The 14,174-nt window shown below is 50.9% G+C and overlaps 1 protein-coding gene across 3 annotated transcripts in view; it reads left to right on the top strand.

Annotated features, from left to right (window-relative positions):
- The window catches only part of MYH11 (myosin heavy chain 11), a 120,085-nt gene that overhangs the window by 50,396 nt on the left and 55,515 nt on the right, over positions 1–14,174 (top strand). For 2 of the 3 annotated variants that reach the window (XM_084881095.1, XM_084881093.1), the window contains exons 4-6: positions 1,350–1,377; positions 10,311–10,413; positions 12,546–12,566. In XM_084881095.1, coding sequence (XP_084737221.1) covers positions 1,350–1,377; positions 10,311–10,413; positions 12,546–12,566 — 152 coding nt within the window. The remainder of the gene's footprint in view (positions 1–1,349; positions 1,378–10,310; positions 10,414–12,545; positions 12,567–14,174) is intronic. The other variant, XM_084881094.1, reaches the window with a different exon arrangement.

Consider the following 14,174-nt stretch of genomic DNA (forward strand, 5'->3'; position numbering starts at 1 on the left):
GCCTTTATGCTAATGCTGCTGTGAATATTCGTGCCTAAGTCTTGTAAGGACATACATTTGCAGGGCTCTAGGGTAGATTCCGAGGAGTGGAATTCCTGAGTCATGCGCTAAATTTGTGTTCACGTTTTCAAGAAGCATCCAAAGTGGGAGAGGTTTGGAGGAGGACATCCTTAGATGGAGGGAGATGTTGGATCGTGAGGGGCTGATCATGACAGTAGGCCTGGAGCTGGGGAATGGATGGAGAAATGCTTGCTGCTGTGGCGCTGCCCATCAGTGGATAGGATGCTCTGGTTTCTCAGTGATGGCTAACTGGTTGGTGATTAAAGGTGCTGGTAACCCTCCCCAGGCCCATAGGAGAGGAAATGGGCTCCAGAACCTGACTCCATCCCCTAAGGCCTCGTGAAGAGGTGATCAGTAATGCCTGCTTAATTACAACAAATATCATAATGCCCATTATACCTTCCAGAATTCTCGGGTGGTGAGCAACAGGGACCAACTTGGCATCTTATCTAGGGAAGGGATTTACGGGGAAGTATCGGGGAGCTCACAGGTGAGATGGGAAGCCTGGGGAGCCAGCCTCAGGAAATGACAGTAACTGCACAGTTACTTCCGCCTGGGGGCGGAAGGCGAGGCCCCCTCAGGGCTCTGTCGACCCAGTTTGATCCCTAGTCCTAGATCCAGCTCGGAGAACCTGATTGGCACAGCCTGGGACCGGTTCTCACCTCTTGGCTGTGGGAGCTGGTGGAGCAGCCCCACCAGGACGGTACATGATGGCAGAGACAGGGCAGGGGACATGTCCCCTAAAGGAACACAGGATGGTCTTCCTGGAAGAAGAGGGAATGGATGCTGGATTTTCAAACCAAAAAGTGTCTGCTACCCCACACTCCAGGCGAAGGAACTGAGGCATGGAGAGGTTACAAATATTTGCCCAGGGCCACAGAGCTGGAAAGTGGCCAGAGGGACCCCAGTCTGTCTAAATTCAAAGTTTGTCTTCCGCCTATGACCGAATCTGGACAATGTGGGTCTCCCAGGCCCCGCCCTCTTTCCCCTCCAACCCAGAGCTGGTGGGGCTGGGAAGGTCACTGTCTCCTGAACAAGCCAGACTCCAGCACCTTTCTGGGGCTGCACCCAGGACTTTGGGGTCTGGAGGAGAATCTAAAAGAGCCCTGCTGGTCTCTTGGCTTTGGTCTTGTCCCCTATGCCCTGGGCAATGAGCTCAGCTGGCCCCTTGTCACCCCTAGGGGGGCCAGTGTGCAAGGGCTTGTACTGGGATCTCAGGAGGCCCCATATCCAGGCCCTCAGTTCAGAGCTACGTCTAACTCATGGGTGTCTTTTCTTTCTGTTCTCAGATCGGGAGGACCAGTCCATTCTGTGCACGTAAGTGGAGCTGCTTTTTCTTCTGTTTTTCTGGAGTCGAGATCCAGCCTATGAAAGAGGAAGGCCCCTGAGGGCAAGGCTCTTTGATTTGTTCACCATTCCCAGCGCCTTGGGAGTTGACGCTCACTAAACGTTTGTCAGACAAGGGTTCTTGTTCTCAGCTGGGGACACCTACACTGTCCATGATACCTGGTGGCCTCCCCTTTTCAAACTAGCATTTATTGAGCACCTACTGTGTGCCAGGCCCTGAGCTAAACACCTCACCTGCAGAATTGCCTCTAGTTGCATGCCATCTCTGTTGGTGAGGGTCTTGGCTTATATGAAAGTATCGCTTTACAGTTTCACAGTTAGCAGCCATATCTGTGCCATAGTTGGTGTTTCATGTCATTGGTTTTTTTTGAGGACTTGGGAGCATGGTCAGAAGATATTAACTAAACTTAGAATAATTCAAAAAATCCTCACCATTCAGGAAAAGGCCTCCTATGGTGGGAGGGTAACGGCCCCCAAACATCTCCCCATCCTGATCCCTGGACCCTGAGATGATGTCAGGTCACATGGCGTTGGGAAGATGAGGGCTGCAGCTTCCCTGTCACTCTCCCCAAGGGCCAGCATTGTAGACTACAATAGGAGGAAATATAAAATAGATTTTATTTTACTGTAGCCTTCTGAAAAACAATTTAAATATATTTGTTATTAATTTTAGAGAGGATGGGAGGAGAGAGAGAGAAACATCAATGATGAGAGAGAATCATTGATCAGCTGCCTCCTGCAGCCCCCTATTGGAGATTGAGCCTGTAACCCAGGCATGTGCCCTTGACCAGAATCAAACCTGGGAATCTCCAGTCCGCAGGCCGACGCTCTACCCACTGAGCAAAACTAGCCAGGGCAATCCATATGATATTGACGTGAACTACCACTAGCATGTTAACCTTCATTACCTGGTTATGGTTGTGTCCGCCAGCATTTTAACTTCATTTTCCTTCTGTGGTGTGCTATCCAAGGTAAGTGATATCTGCGAAAATTGTCATTTTACTCTTCAGTTATACAGGGTGGGGCAAAAATAGGCTTACCGCTGTCCGTGGTGTGCTATCCAAGGTAAGTGATATCTGCGAAAATTGTCATTTTACTCTTCAGTTATACAGGGTGGGGCAAAAATAGGCTTACCGCTGTCCGTATGGAAAATAATATAAGCATTGATAAATAATAATATTACAAGAATAAGCTGCGACCCTCCTTTTACCCCATCCTGTGCATTTTCTGACCATGTGCTGCCTAAAACCATCTCAAGTATCCCTGGTGTGGGTCCTGCTAGACCTCTATCCCTAAATGTGGCTGCGTGTCAGTTCCTGGGCAGCCGGCTCAGGAGCGAATGGCCCAGACAAGGCCCAGGGACTCCTGCCGCAGCGGTGTGGGCTGGGGCTGGGAAGCCGTGTTTTTATCCAGTGCCGTGGGCATTAGTGCAGCCGCTAGGCCAGCCGGTGAGCCTGCAGGGATGGAAAGACTTGTCATGGGTCACCTGCACAGAGCACGCTGACTGGATGGCCCAGTCTGAGCTGTGCAGACCCCCCTGCTTTGGAGTGGAGAAGGGCTCGCTGGTGGGCTCCTGAGGGGGTGTCAGGGAGCGCTCTCCTCCAGCAGAGGAGGGGGCTGAACCCCAGCCCCTCCATGGCCCATTTGGGAGCTCAGATGCGGTGAGGAACAGGAGCTGGGGAGGGCTGGAAGGCCCTGGAGATTCTGATGCCTATTTTGCAATGAGAGTGTCTGGCTCATCCCCCAAATTTCTGACGCATCAGTGCAGACGTGTGGCAGAAAGATGCCTGTGGTTACTTGGTGCCTGCGGGGCTGACAGGAGGTTTCCTGGTCTTGGCTTTTGGGGAGCCTGGGCTGGCGTGAGCCCACCCTGGGCCAGGTCCTCAGCATGTTAGCTGACTCTTTTGACTGAGGAAGGAAAGTGATGAGGGTACTTTGGTCCCTTTCACTCCTAAGTGATGCTGTAACAATACTCGGAGGCCCTGAGCTAGGCAATGTGGGGCCATTCCAGCTCCAGGCAGGCCAGATTTCCATTCGGGCAGCAGCCAGGATGCTAGACAGGAAAGCACCGAGTCCTGGACTCTGCTCTGCCGTGTTCGCATGCTGTGGCTTGCAGGAAGTACTTAGCACAGCACCTGATACCACTCACACACACACACACACACACACACACACACACACACACACTCTCACGTTCTTCTAACCACTAACTGCTATTTAGCATTTCACAAAAAGGCAACAAATCATGTTATAAACAGAATTATTAACAGTATTAACAGATGCTAACAGTAACTGGCTTTATTTCTAGACGTTTGCTGCTACAAGTTTCTCTGTGTGTTTAGGCTTGTAAGTGACAAGTGCTGATTAAGATGCTAAGGCATCCTTTCTCATTGTGGTACGTGAAATTGGAGCCTGCTATTCTGCTTCCTCTAAAACAGCACCGTCCAAAGGACTTTCTGAGATGGTGGCTTCTGGGCGCTTGAAATGTGACTGTGTGACCGAGGAACTGGGTGTTAGGATTTAATTTCAGTTATTTTAAGTAGCCGCCTGTGGCTTGTGGCTCCTGCATTGGATAGTGTGGTTCTGAACTCTCTCTCCCCTCTGTCCACTCCTCAGATCCCACCACTTCTCTGTAATTCATTTACCTTCTCCGAGCCTCAGTTTCCCCATTTCTAAAATGGGTTCAGTAGGTGCTCCACTGGGCAGTTGTGGTAGGGATGGAAGTTCGTTCTTTTATGTAAGAGACTGAGAAGAATGCCACTGCCTCATGGCCAGCCCCAGTAAGGATCAGCTGCTATAACAGTGATCACTATTTGCTTACTCTATTATCCTGTTATCCTTTCTGTAACCTGTTCTCTGCCCTGCAGTGTTGACTTCTTCCCCACTGGTTCTCAGGCCCCATTCCCCTAATGAAATGGTTTCCTGTACTTCTTAGAATAACTTCAACGTTTTTTTTACTTTGGCCTAGAAGTTTGTCTGGTCCAGCCCAACCTTTCTTCCCTCATCACTTACTACCACCTCCCTCCCTCCTGACTGGCCTGCTGCACTGGGCCCCTTTCTGTCCCCACGTGTGCCCAGCGTTTTCCTACCATGAGCCTTCGTCCTTGCTGTTCCCTCTGCGGGGTGCTCCCTTCCCTCGGATCCTCCTTACCAGACTCCTTGGCATCTTTCAGGGTTCAGCTCCTCCTCTGGCTGTGCCATCACCAGCTGTGCCTTCACCTCTGTCTCTCCCATTACCCTGGTAAAGTGATAATAGCCATCTCAAATTATCTTGTTTATGTATTCATTTCCTTGGTTATTGTTTGTCTCCTTCCTGGAATGTACCCTCATCCCCGGCACACTGCCCCACATGTACTGATGCTCAGTAATAAGTAGGCATTTGCCAAAACCGGTTTGGCTCAGTGGATAGAGCGTCAGCCTGCGGACTGAAAGGTCCCAGGTTCGATTGCGGTCAAGGGTATGTATCTTGGTTGTGGGCACATCCCAGTGGGGGGTGTGCAAGAGGCAGCTGATTGATGATTTTCTCTCATCGATGTTTCTAACTCTCTATCCCTCTCTCTTTCTCTCTGTAAAAAATCAATAAAATATATTTAAAAAAACAATAAGTAGGCATTGGCCATTGGGAACAGGGAAATCCCCAAGCCATTCAACTTATATGGGAAAGTGCATCCAGCCATCCCTGAACACCAACAGCTGAGCTCTCCTTATTACATTTCATTTGGGCCGTCCCTAAAATCAGCCGGGGTGACGAGGATCTACAAGTTGATAGCAGGGTATAAGCTTTTAGAAGTAACCAGTGATCGAGATAAGCCAGGTTGGGACAAAGAATTCGCTGTAGGTGATTATGTAGTTAAGAAACTGAAAATTAAGCGAAAGTAGTTTTTAGACATGAGTTCTATATGGCCTTAGCATGTCATTCATCCAGTGTGAACAAATTGGAGGCCCTGGGTGAGGGACTCGTACATAGAGGGGCTCCGGGTGGAGTGAGAGCAGTGTGTTCAAGGGGTAACTGTGTGTGCAAGGGGGTAGATTAAGAGAGAAGGAGATGGGCCGAAACCGGTTTGGCTCAGTGGATAGACTCGAGCATCGGCCTGTGGACTGAAAGGTCCCTGGTTCGATTCCGGGCAAGGGCATGTACCTTTGTTGCGGGCACATCCCCAGTAGGGGGTGTGCAAGAGGCAGCTGATCCATGATTCTCTCTTATCGATGTTTCTAACTCTCTATCCCTCTCTCTTCCTCTCTGTAATAAATAAATAAATAAATAAATAAATTAATTAATTAAATAAAATATATTAAAAAAAAAAAAAAGAGGGAGATGGGGGCACATAAGACCAGAGGGAGGTGTGTGGGGTCTTCTAGGTCCTGGGATCGAGGTTGAGGTTTAATCTAAAATGGACAGGAAAGAACTGAAAGCGTTCAGCCAGGGCTCAGCAAACTCTGGCCAGTGGGCCACATTTGGCCCCTGTCTGTATTTTTGCAAATAAAGTTTTATTGTAACTTTATATCATGACCATTTGTTTTATACTCCAAAGGCAGAGCCTAGTAGTTGGGACCGAGAATGTATGATATGCAAAGCCTAAAATATTTAGTATTTGACCCTTTACAGAAATGGTTTGCTGGCATCTGGCCTAAATCATGAGAAAATATGAGATAGTTTACATTTTAATGATAGTATGAATTGATTGTTGAAAGTAATGATACAAACAGAACATATAGGCATTAGGGGAAAATAGTTCTAAAAGTAATAAATAGCTAACATATTTTTTGTACCTGACTTGGTTCTTTAATGTTTTTTGTTTGTTTGTTGAAATGTATTTTTATTGATTTTAGAGAGGAAGGAAAAGGGAGATAGAGATAGAAACATCAATGATGGGAGAAAATCATTGATTTGCTGCCTTTTGCATGCCCCCACCACTGGGGATCAAGCTTGAAATCTGGGCATGTACCCTTGACTGGAATTGAACCCAGGACCCTTTAGACTGCAGACTGACACTCTATCCACTGAACCAAACCAGCTAGGGCAGTTCTTTAATGTTTTATATAGTCATTTATTTAATCCTCCAAGTAATCATAAGTGCTTTCATTAGGCCCATTTTATAGATAAGTTTCCTTATCTATAAAATGGATATGGGAGTAGTTTAATGACTTGCCCACACAGATAACTGGCCGGACAGAGACTTAAACTCAGGCCATCAGGCCCTAGAGGTCATTGTGCTGTTTTGCCTATCGCTGCTGCAAGGGAAGCAGGTATTTATTATGCCCGGGGAAGCTGGAGGCAGTATTCGGAATGGAGGCAATGCTTCACTGGGCTTTGCAGCACCTGTAGGAGTTGGATAGCACAAATGCCAGAGGACCTTGCCTCTGCAGGGCGCAAATCATGAGGACCAGGGACTGAACAGCTCTGAGATTCAGAGACAATTTGGCTTTACTTCCAAGCACAGACCACAAGCTGAAGTGGACTTGGACATGGGAGCCAGGACCAGCTATCTGATTGATAAAGTTGTACAATATAAAAATGCAGTGCCCCTTGTTAAAAAAAAATTAAGACTTTCTAGATGGCAATAAGAACATTAAATCAAGCACAGGGCCCTCCTCAGGGGGATCCCTGTGGGACTGCACAGGGTGCACACTCCTGAAGCCTGCCCTGCCCAGAGCTGAGGGCTTAGCAGCCCCTGGGTAGTTCCTTCCAGCTGCGGGGGTTGGACTGATCCAAAGGACTTGGGGTAGTTCCAGGCTGCAGGCTGTAATAGTCATGAATTCAGGTCTTCCTCCAGGATGGTGTGTGTGTGTGTGTGTGTGTGTGTGTGTGTGTGTGTGTGTGTGTGTGTGTCTGAGCTCCAACTCTCCTATGAGACAGGATAGAGGTTTAGGGTGTTCAGACCAGGAAGGTATTCTCACCCCCAGAGTTCAGGGGCCAGAAAAGCAAAGAGTAATGTTTCTAAAGCAGCCCCGAGCACATCCATCTTGAGATACCCTTGAGCCTGGAGCTTGGGGTGTTTTCTTTGGCAGAACCGCCCAGGACAATTTATTTTTATCAGTAGAATTTGGAAACTGTTGAGCCAAGCAGCCCATGTGGGGAGAAGCAGGTTCCCAGAGTTGTGTCCCACTTCCCCTCCCCTGCGAGGCAGAAAACCAGCCCTGGTCACAGTCAGTCCAGTGTCTTTGTTGTCAAAGGGAGGAGGTGGGAGAGGCTGGGGGCAAAGGCGGGAGATGAGGAAATTGTGGGCACGGAATACGCGCAGGAGGGATCTGGGACACTGTGAGCACTGCTGTCCTGACTCTTGTCTTGGATCTGAACAGGCTTAGGACCACCCAGTAGGTGGTTTGCCACATTAAGGTGATCTATCTTTCCTCTTGTTCTGATCAGAATCTAGCTCCAGAACAGAATCGGGGTGGGGGGACATGTGTCGAGTGTTCTGACATTAGCCTGATTCAAGTAATTCATACTAAGGTGTAAATGACCAAGTGGCTTCCTTTATTTTCCAAGAGCCTTTTAAGGCAAGTGCAAACACCCAGAATGTATGACTAACGCTTTGATGATGCGGGCCCAGGGCTTTGCTCTGTCTTTTTCCGTGTCCCGTGACTTCCTTCCACTTGTCCTGGAAAGCAAGTTCCTAAAGGGTTGGGCCTGTGTCACGGAATAACTCCTTAGGATGTGGTAGAGAGAGTCCTGAGTGCCTTGGAACCGGAGCCCTGACTTCCCGTTCTGACTGGGCCCTGACCTTGCTGTGTGGCCTAGGGCAAGTTGCTGACCCACTCTGGGCTGGCATTCCTCTTCCGTAACAACGTGGAGGTGATGTGTCCTGTCTTCCGACTGGCAGGTGGAGGTAAAGGGGGAATGCATGTGAGACAGCACAGGGCTTCTGCTCCCCCTTCAAACTCTATTCTCTCCTTAAAATTAAGAGAGAAAAAACTTTTTTGTTTGTTTGGACGGAGTTTTACCTCTCATTCCCATTTTACAAAATGGAAGGCCCTGTGGAATGGATAATGTGGCCGCTGGGAATAAAGTCCGTTGGGAAGGGAGAGGGGACAGTGCTGACGCTGGCGTGAGACGTTTCTTTGTTCCCGGCAACTAGACACTCGGTTTCGGGGCCGTGGGGCCTGCAGGATTGGGTCCAGCAATTAAAGGCACATGTTTCTCTGTTCCTCTTCTTTTTTTAACCTCGAGCGAAGTTATTAATGGGCCCTTGGCAGAGCAAATTAATTTTTTATTTCCTAATTAGGAAGAAGAGCAGGGCCTGTGCGAGCACTGGTGGCACGGGTTCAGCGCGGGGAACCTTGGGCCGACCTTGGGGCGGACACGCTCTTCTCCAGACTTAAAAAACGGAAACTGTGTCCCGCACGTCAGAAGAGCTCAGGAAACGAGGGCGTCTGGGCAAAGGAACGAAACACAAAAAACAAGCGAGGGAATGCGAGGAGAGGAGGAGAAGGAGGAAGCTTGGGTGGAGGCCCTGTCCTTCCCTCTCACTGGGGATGGTGGGAGGCAGGGGCAGGGTCTGGAACTCTTGCATGAAACAGTCCCGCTGTGATGCTCTCTGGTGGTCAAGAAGGCCATCTAGGTAAAAAAAAAAAAAGAAAGAAAGAAAAGAAAGAAAAGAAAACCCTCATATTTTATTTTATTATTATTATTTTTAAATATATTTTATTGATTTTTTTTATAGAGAGGAAGGGAGAGGGATAAAGAGCTAGAAACATCGATGAGAGAGAGACATCAATCAGTCGCCTCCTGCACACTCCCCACTGGGGATGTGTCCGCAACCAAGGTATATGCCCTTGACCAGAATCTAACTTGGGACCCTTCAGTCCGCAGGCCGACGCTCTATCCACTGAGCCAAACCGGTTTCGGCCACCCTCATATTTTAGGAGTACTCTTGATTAGACAGCGCCCTCCTGATCTAAACTTATCAGTCATTTACACCTTAGCATGAATTACTTCAACCAGGTTTATCCGTGGATAGGCGATCCGAGTGGGGTTCTTCAGAGGACAAAGGGGCTTACACTTTGCTCAATGGCGGATGGCATAACCGGTCCTATTTTTTCCTGGAAGCTTCTAAAGCTTTTACCTTAGATCCTGATACCCTGAGAGATACTTGCGTCCCTTCTGGAAAGTTGACTCTTGCCTAAATTTTCCATCTCTACCAAAGTTACTGATACTTAAAAGTAGGTAATTTGTAGTGACACTATTCTGCATGAGCCCTAATGTAAAAACTATGGGCTTTGGATAATAATGATGGGTCAGTGTGGGTTCATCAATTATGCAAAGGTGCCCCTCTGGTGGGAGGTTGATACTTGGGAGGCTGTGCAGATGGGGACGCAGAGGGCTGTGGGAACTCTGTGTACTTTTCATTTGATTTTGCCTTGCATCTAAAACTGCTCTAAATAATATAGTCTATTTTAAAAAATATATATTTTATTGATTTTTTACCGAGAGGAAGGGAGAGGGATAGAGAAAAACATCAATGAGAGAGAAACATCCATCAGCTGCCTCCTACACAATCCCTATTGGGGATGTGCCCGCAACCAAGGTACGTGCCCTTGACCAGAATCGAACCTGGGACTTTTCAGTCTGCAGACTGATGCTCTATCCACTGAGCCAAACTGGTTTTGGCTTAGGTTTATTTGGAATTTTTTTTTTTAAATAGACTAAGTGTAGACCTTGATAGGAAAACTAAGGTTTTCTCTTTTACGCTCTTCATCTGAATTCCTTCTTGCATCCTCGTAGTGGGAGGAGTGGATGGGGATAATGGCCCAGGGTTCGAGGCCTAGCCCGTGCTCTGCCAGCGGTGTGTGACCTTGGGCAAGTCACTTCCCCATTTGTCGAGAGCCTCGGTTTCCCCGTTTGGCGGACAGCACGGGGCTGCAGAAGGCACCCGCGGTGGGTCACGGCTCCCGTGTCTTTTCAGAGGCGAGTCTGGAGCCGGAAAAACGGAGAACACCAAGAAAGTCATCCAGTACCTGGCCGTGGTGGCCTCCTCCCACAAGGGCAAGAAGGACACAAGCATCACGGTGAGTGGCAGCTCCCAGTCAGTCAGCTCTGTGCCTTTGCAGAGGGCCGGACTCTGCGCTGAGAGCACTGGGTCCATGTTACACTGCCTCCTCCCCTGACAGCTCTCAGGGGGGTCATTTTCCACCTGAGGGGTGCGTCCGAATCTGAGCAAGGCCTTGCCTCAGCCAGTACCATCACCGGAGGGGCCTGTCTGTGAAATGAGAGGAGCCCTCTCCCCAGCACAGGGAGGCGTCTTGCTTTCTCTCTGTCAGGGCGTCTCCATGGTGGCCCAGTTGTCACTCTGCACCAGATAATTTCTGTTGTGAGGCCGTCTTGTGCCCTGTAGGGTGCTAGCAGCATCCCTGGCCTCCATCCACCAGATGCTGGTAGCGACTCTCCCCCCAGTTAGGACCCCCAAACCTGTCTCCACGCATGACCAGGTGTCTTCTGGGAGGCAGTCCCCCCAAATGGGAACCATTGGTTTATTTTACTTTAAATATATATATTTTATTGATTTTTTACAAAGAGGAAGGGAGAGGGATAGTCAGAAACATAGATGAGAGAGAAACATCAATCAGCTGCCTCCTGCACATTGCAACCAAGGCACATACCCTTGACTGGAATTGAACCTGGGACCCTTGAGTCCACAGGCCGACGCTCTATCCACTGAGCCAAAACGGCTAGGGCGGAACCATTGCTTTATATCAAACATGTCAAACTCTCGGCCCGCGGGCTGCAAGCCTCGTTTATTTGGCCCGTGTTAGCCTTCGAGTTGACATGCTTGCTTTATATGAATCTGCGAACTCCCTGGAGCGTGGCCCCCCTGTCGTTCCTCCACGTGTCTCGGATGGGGGACCTAGGGGATGGGAATATGGTGTCACTCGGTATGTGAGCTTCGGTCCAATGCCAGTGGCAGCCTCTGCCGTGTGCCATGGGGTTGCAGAACGTGCTCCGGCGATAAGTCCGAGAGATGCTGTCATTCTAGTCCCTGAGCTTGCAGACACCAGGGAAAGAGAGAGAGAGGCATCGAAAACTCCCACAAATGACCCACAGTGACACAGTGGATTAGAGATTGGGAGAAAAGCGGGTTTTAGAGTGATCCCTTCCTCGGCCCATCCTTCTCTTCCTCCTCTGTCTGAGCCCTGCCTCTCCGGTCCAGAGGAAGGGACCGCTGTGGGGCGGCACGAAGGACTTCCCCGCGGGAGAGATGGCAGCAGGGAGGCTGAGGGTGGCACTCAGGGGCGGCCTTGGAGCGGCCACAGAGACCAGCCAGCCTGGATGCCCGCAGCGATCTGGGAGGACACCAGTTTTAGCTTCAGGAACCTTCCTCCCGCAAACAAATGCGCAACGCCTGAGGCCCGGAGCCGTCCCTAGCATCCCGTGTAGGGAGAGAGAGCCGAAAGGTTTGCAGGCCAGTTAACCGCTGCTTCCACTGCCTTTCCCTCCCCTATAACAGTAAATATAAGAAAGAATAATCCTATAAAATAAAAGGGTAATATGCAAATTGACCCTTACGACAGAACAACCTGTCGCTATGACACGTACTGACCACCAGAGGGCAGACGCTCAATGTAGGAGCTGCCCCCTGGTGGTCAGTGTGCTCCCTCAGAGGGAGGGCTGCTCAGCCACAAGCCAGGCTGATGGCTGCAAGCACAGTGGCAGCGGTGGCGGGAGCTTCTCCTGCCTCTGTGGCAGTTAGACATCCCCCAAGGGCTCCTGGGCTGCGAGAGGGCGCAGGCCAGGCTGAAGGACACCCTCTGCCAGTGCACACATTTTCATGCACCAGGCCTCTAGTTCTTTTCATAATAACGCTAGATCTTTATCCAGTGCCCGCTGGGCGCCAGGCACTTCTTCCTCTGCACCTGCAAACACGGCTCAGACAGTCCCTCATCCCATACTGTCTCAAAGATCACACCACAGCCGCTGCGGTTACCCAAACCTTTGAAATGTCTGGGTCACTGAGACCTTAGACCTGGGAGTGAGCAAACCTGAGGGAAAGGGACAGAACCACAGAGGAGCTGCTGCTGTCCTGGTTATCTGGGGGAGCACCGGCTGCCGGGGGCGGGGGTTGAAATCAGATGTCTCCAGCCCTGATGTACGAGTGATGGAAATGACACTGACGCTTGTTTCATACTGTATTGTTCAACCGCAGCAAGGCCCATCTCTTGCCTACGTGAGTAACTGGGAGTGTTTTCCTGGTGTGTACGGGAGGCACGGAGTGAATTTAGATCTGCATGGTCCTGTTGCACCCACTGAGCCCCGTAGCTGATGGTAGAACTGGCGAGGCCCCCGAGGTTCACAACCCAAACCAGCAGACGCACCCAAATTCCGTCCTGCAGGCGTCCGATGCCAGCGTGGGGCTGGGGGTGCGGTGGCCACCCACAGGACTCCCACTGGGACCCCCAGGGTCGTCCTCTAGCCTGGAATGGGTTTCCCCGGCTCAGAGTGAATCCCCCACCCTCCCCACCATCGTGCCCACCACCGGTGCTCCGGCCTGGACCGGCCTGGAGACCTCGATGCCGTCTGGTTGAAGGCTTTAGGATTACCCGGCCCTAAAGCTTCCCTGGCTTGACTGACAGTTGGTAATGGCACCGCTGTGGCATGCCTCCTCCCTGCCATCACCCTACTCCCCGAGCCCCGCCCCCCGGCACTGGTGTGTCTTCGTGCATGTGTGTGCAGTGTGTCCCTCTCCTTGCATGCCGGGTGCTTGACCGAAGGCCCCCGAGATGGGGGTCTCAGAGGTTGCGGTGCACTAGCTTTGGTGGCAGGGTAAGGCCCCAGCTATGCGACACATACCCGGGTCTTGCTCGGACCTCTGCGTGTGTAAACTCATGTCTAACGCGGAGCTTGGGGGGGGCTGGCATTTGGGGTTCAGCCTGGAAGAGACCCTGGGCAGCAGTGTCACAGATGGCTCAGGAGAGGCAGGAGTCTAGTTGGGGCCTGCTCCTGTGTGACCTTATCCAAGATGCTCACATTCTCTGGGCCATAGTCTCATCCATAACATGAGGGGTGTGGGCCAGATCCCATGTTTAGGGCTCTCCTAAGAAGGACCTTTTGGCCCCACCAGCTGGACTTCCCATTCTAGAAAAGGCCTTTTTTGTGGGACATAGGGACCCCAAGTTTATGCGGACAAAGGGACCCCTTTAGACCTCCCCACTAGCCAAGGGGAGCCCATCGCTCTCATCGTACATTTCCACACGCCCCGACTCCAGGGCCCTAATTCCACGAGAGGCTGGGTTTTCCCAGAGATGACCCCGTGGTTCGCTCTCCTTCCGGAGCTGCAGGGGAGGAGGGCAGATGGACACACACACACACACACACACACACACACACACACACACAGCAGCTTCCTGTCCAGTCCCTGTAGGGACAGCAGCCCTGGTGTGCAGAGGAGCAGCAGAACGCTGGCACTCCATCCCTTCCCCAGAACTTCTTTTTAGCCCAGCCCTGCTGCCCTGGAAAAAAAATAAAAATAAAAAGGACAGGGACATCAGCAGAACCAGGAGAGACCCCTCAGCACCCACCCCCCCCCAGTGAGACCTGGACAAGAGCTTGGACAGGGAGGCCTCCGGGCCAGGCTGCTGCCGCTGCGGTTTGGGGCTAGGCAAGGCGCAGCTCCTCGCTTCCCGACATCACTTCCCTCGTGGCCCTTCGCTGCCGCGGTTAACCTCGGGCTTGCCCTGTGCACAGAGCCCCTCCGAGGGCCGGCGCGCTGGTCCAGCCTCCGCTGCGTTTAACCTGCTGAATGGAGCTCAGGAACCTGCTTGGAGGCTTTGTTCCG

The sequence above is a fragment of the Pipistrellus hanaki genome (genome assembly GCF_964339955.1).
Source record: "Pipistrellus hanaki genome assembly, chromosome: 4".
Classification (NCBI taxonomy): domain Eukaryota; kingdom Metazoa; phylum Chordata; class Mammalia; order Chiroptera; family Vespertilionidae; genus Pipistrellus; species Pipistrellus hanaki.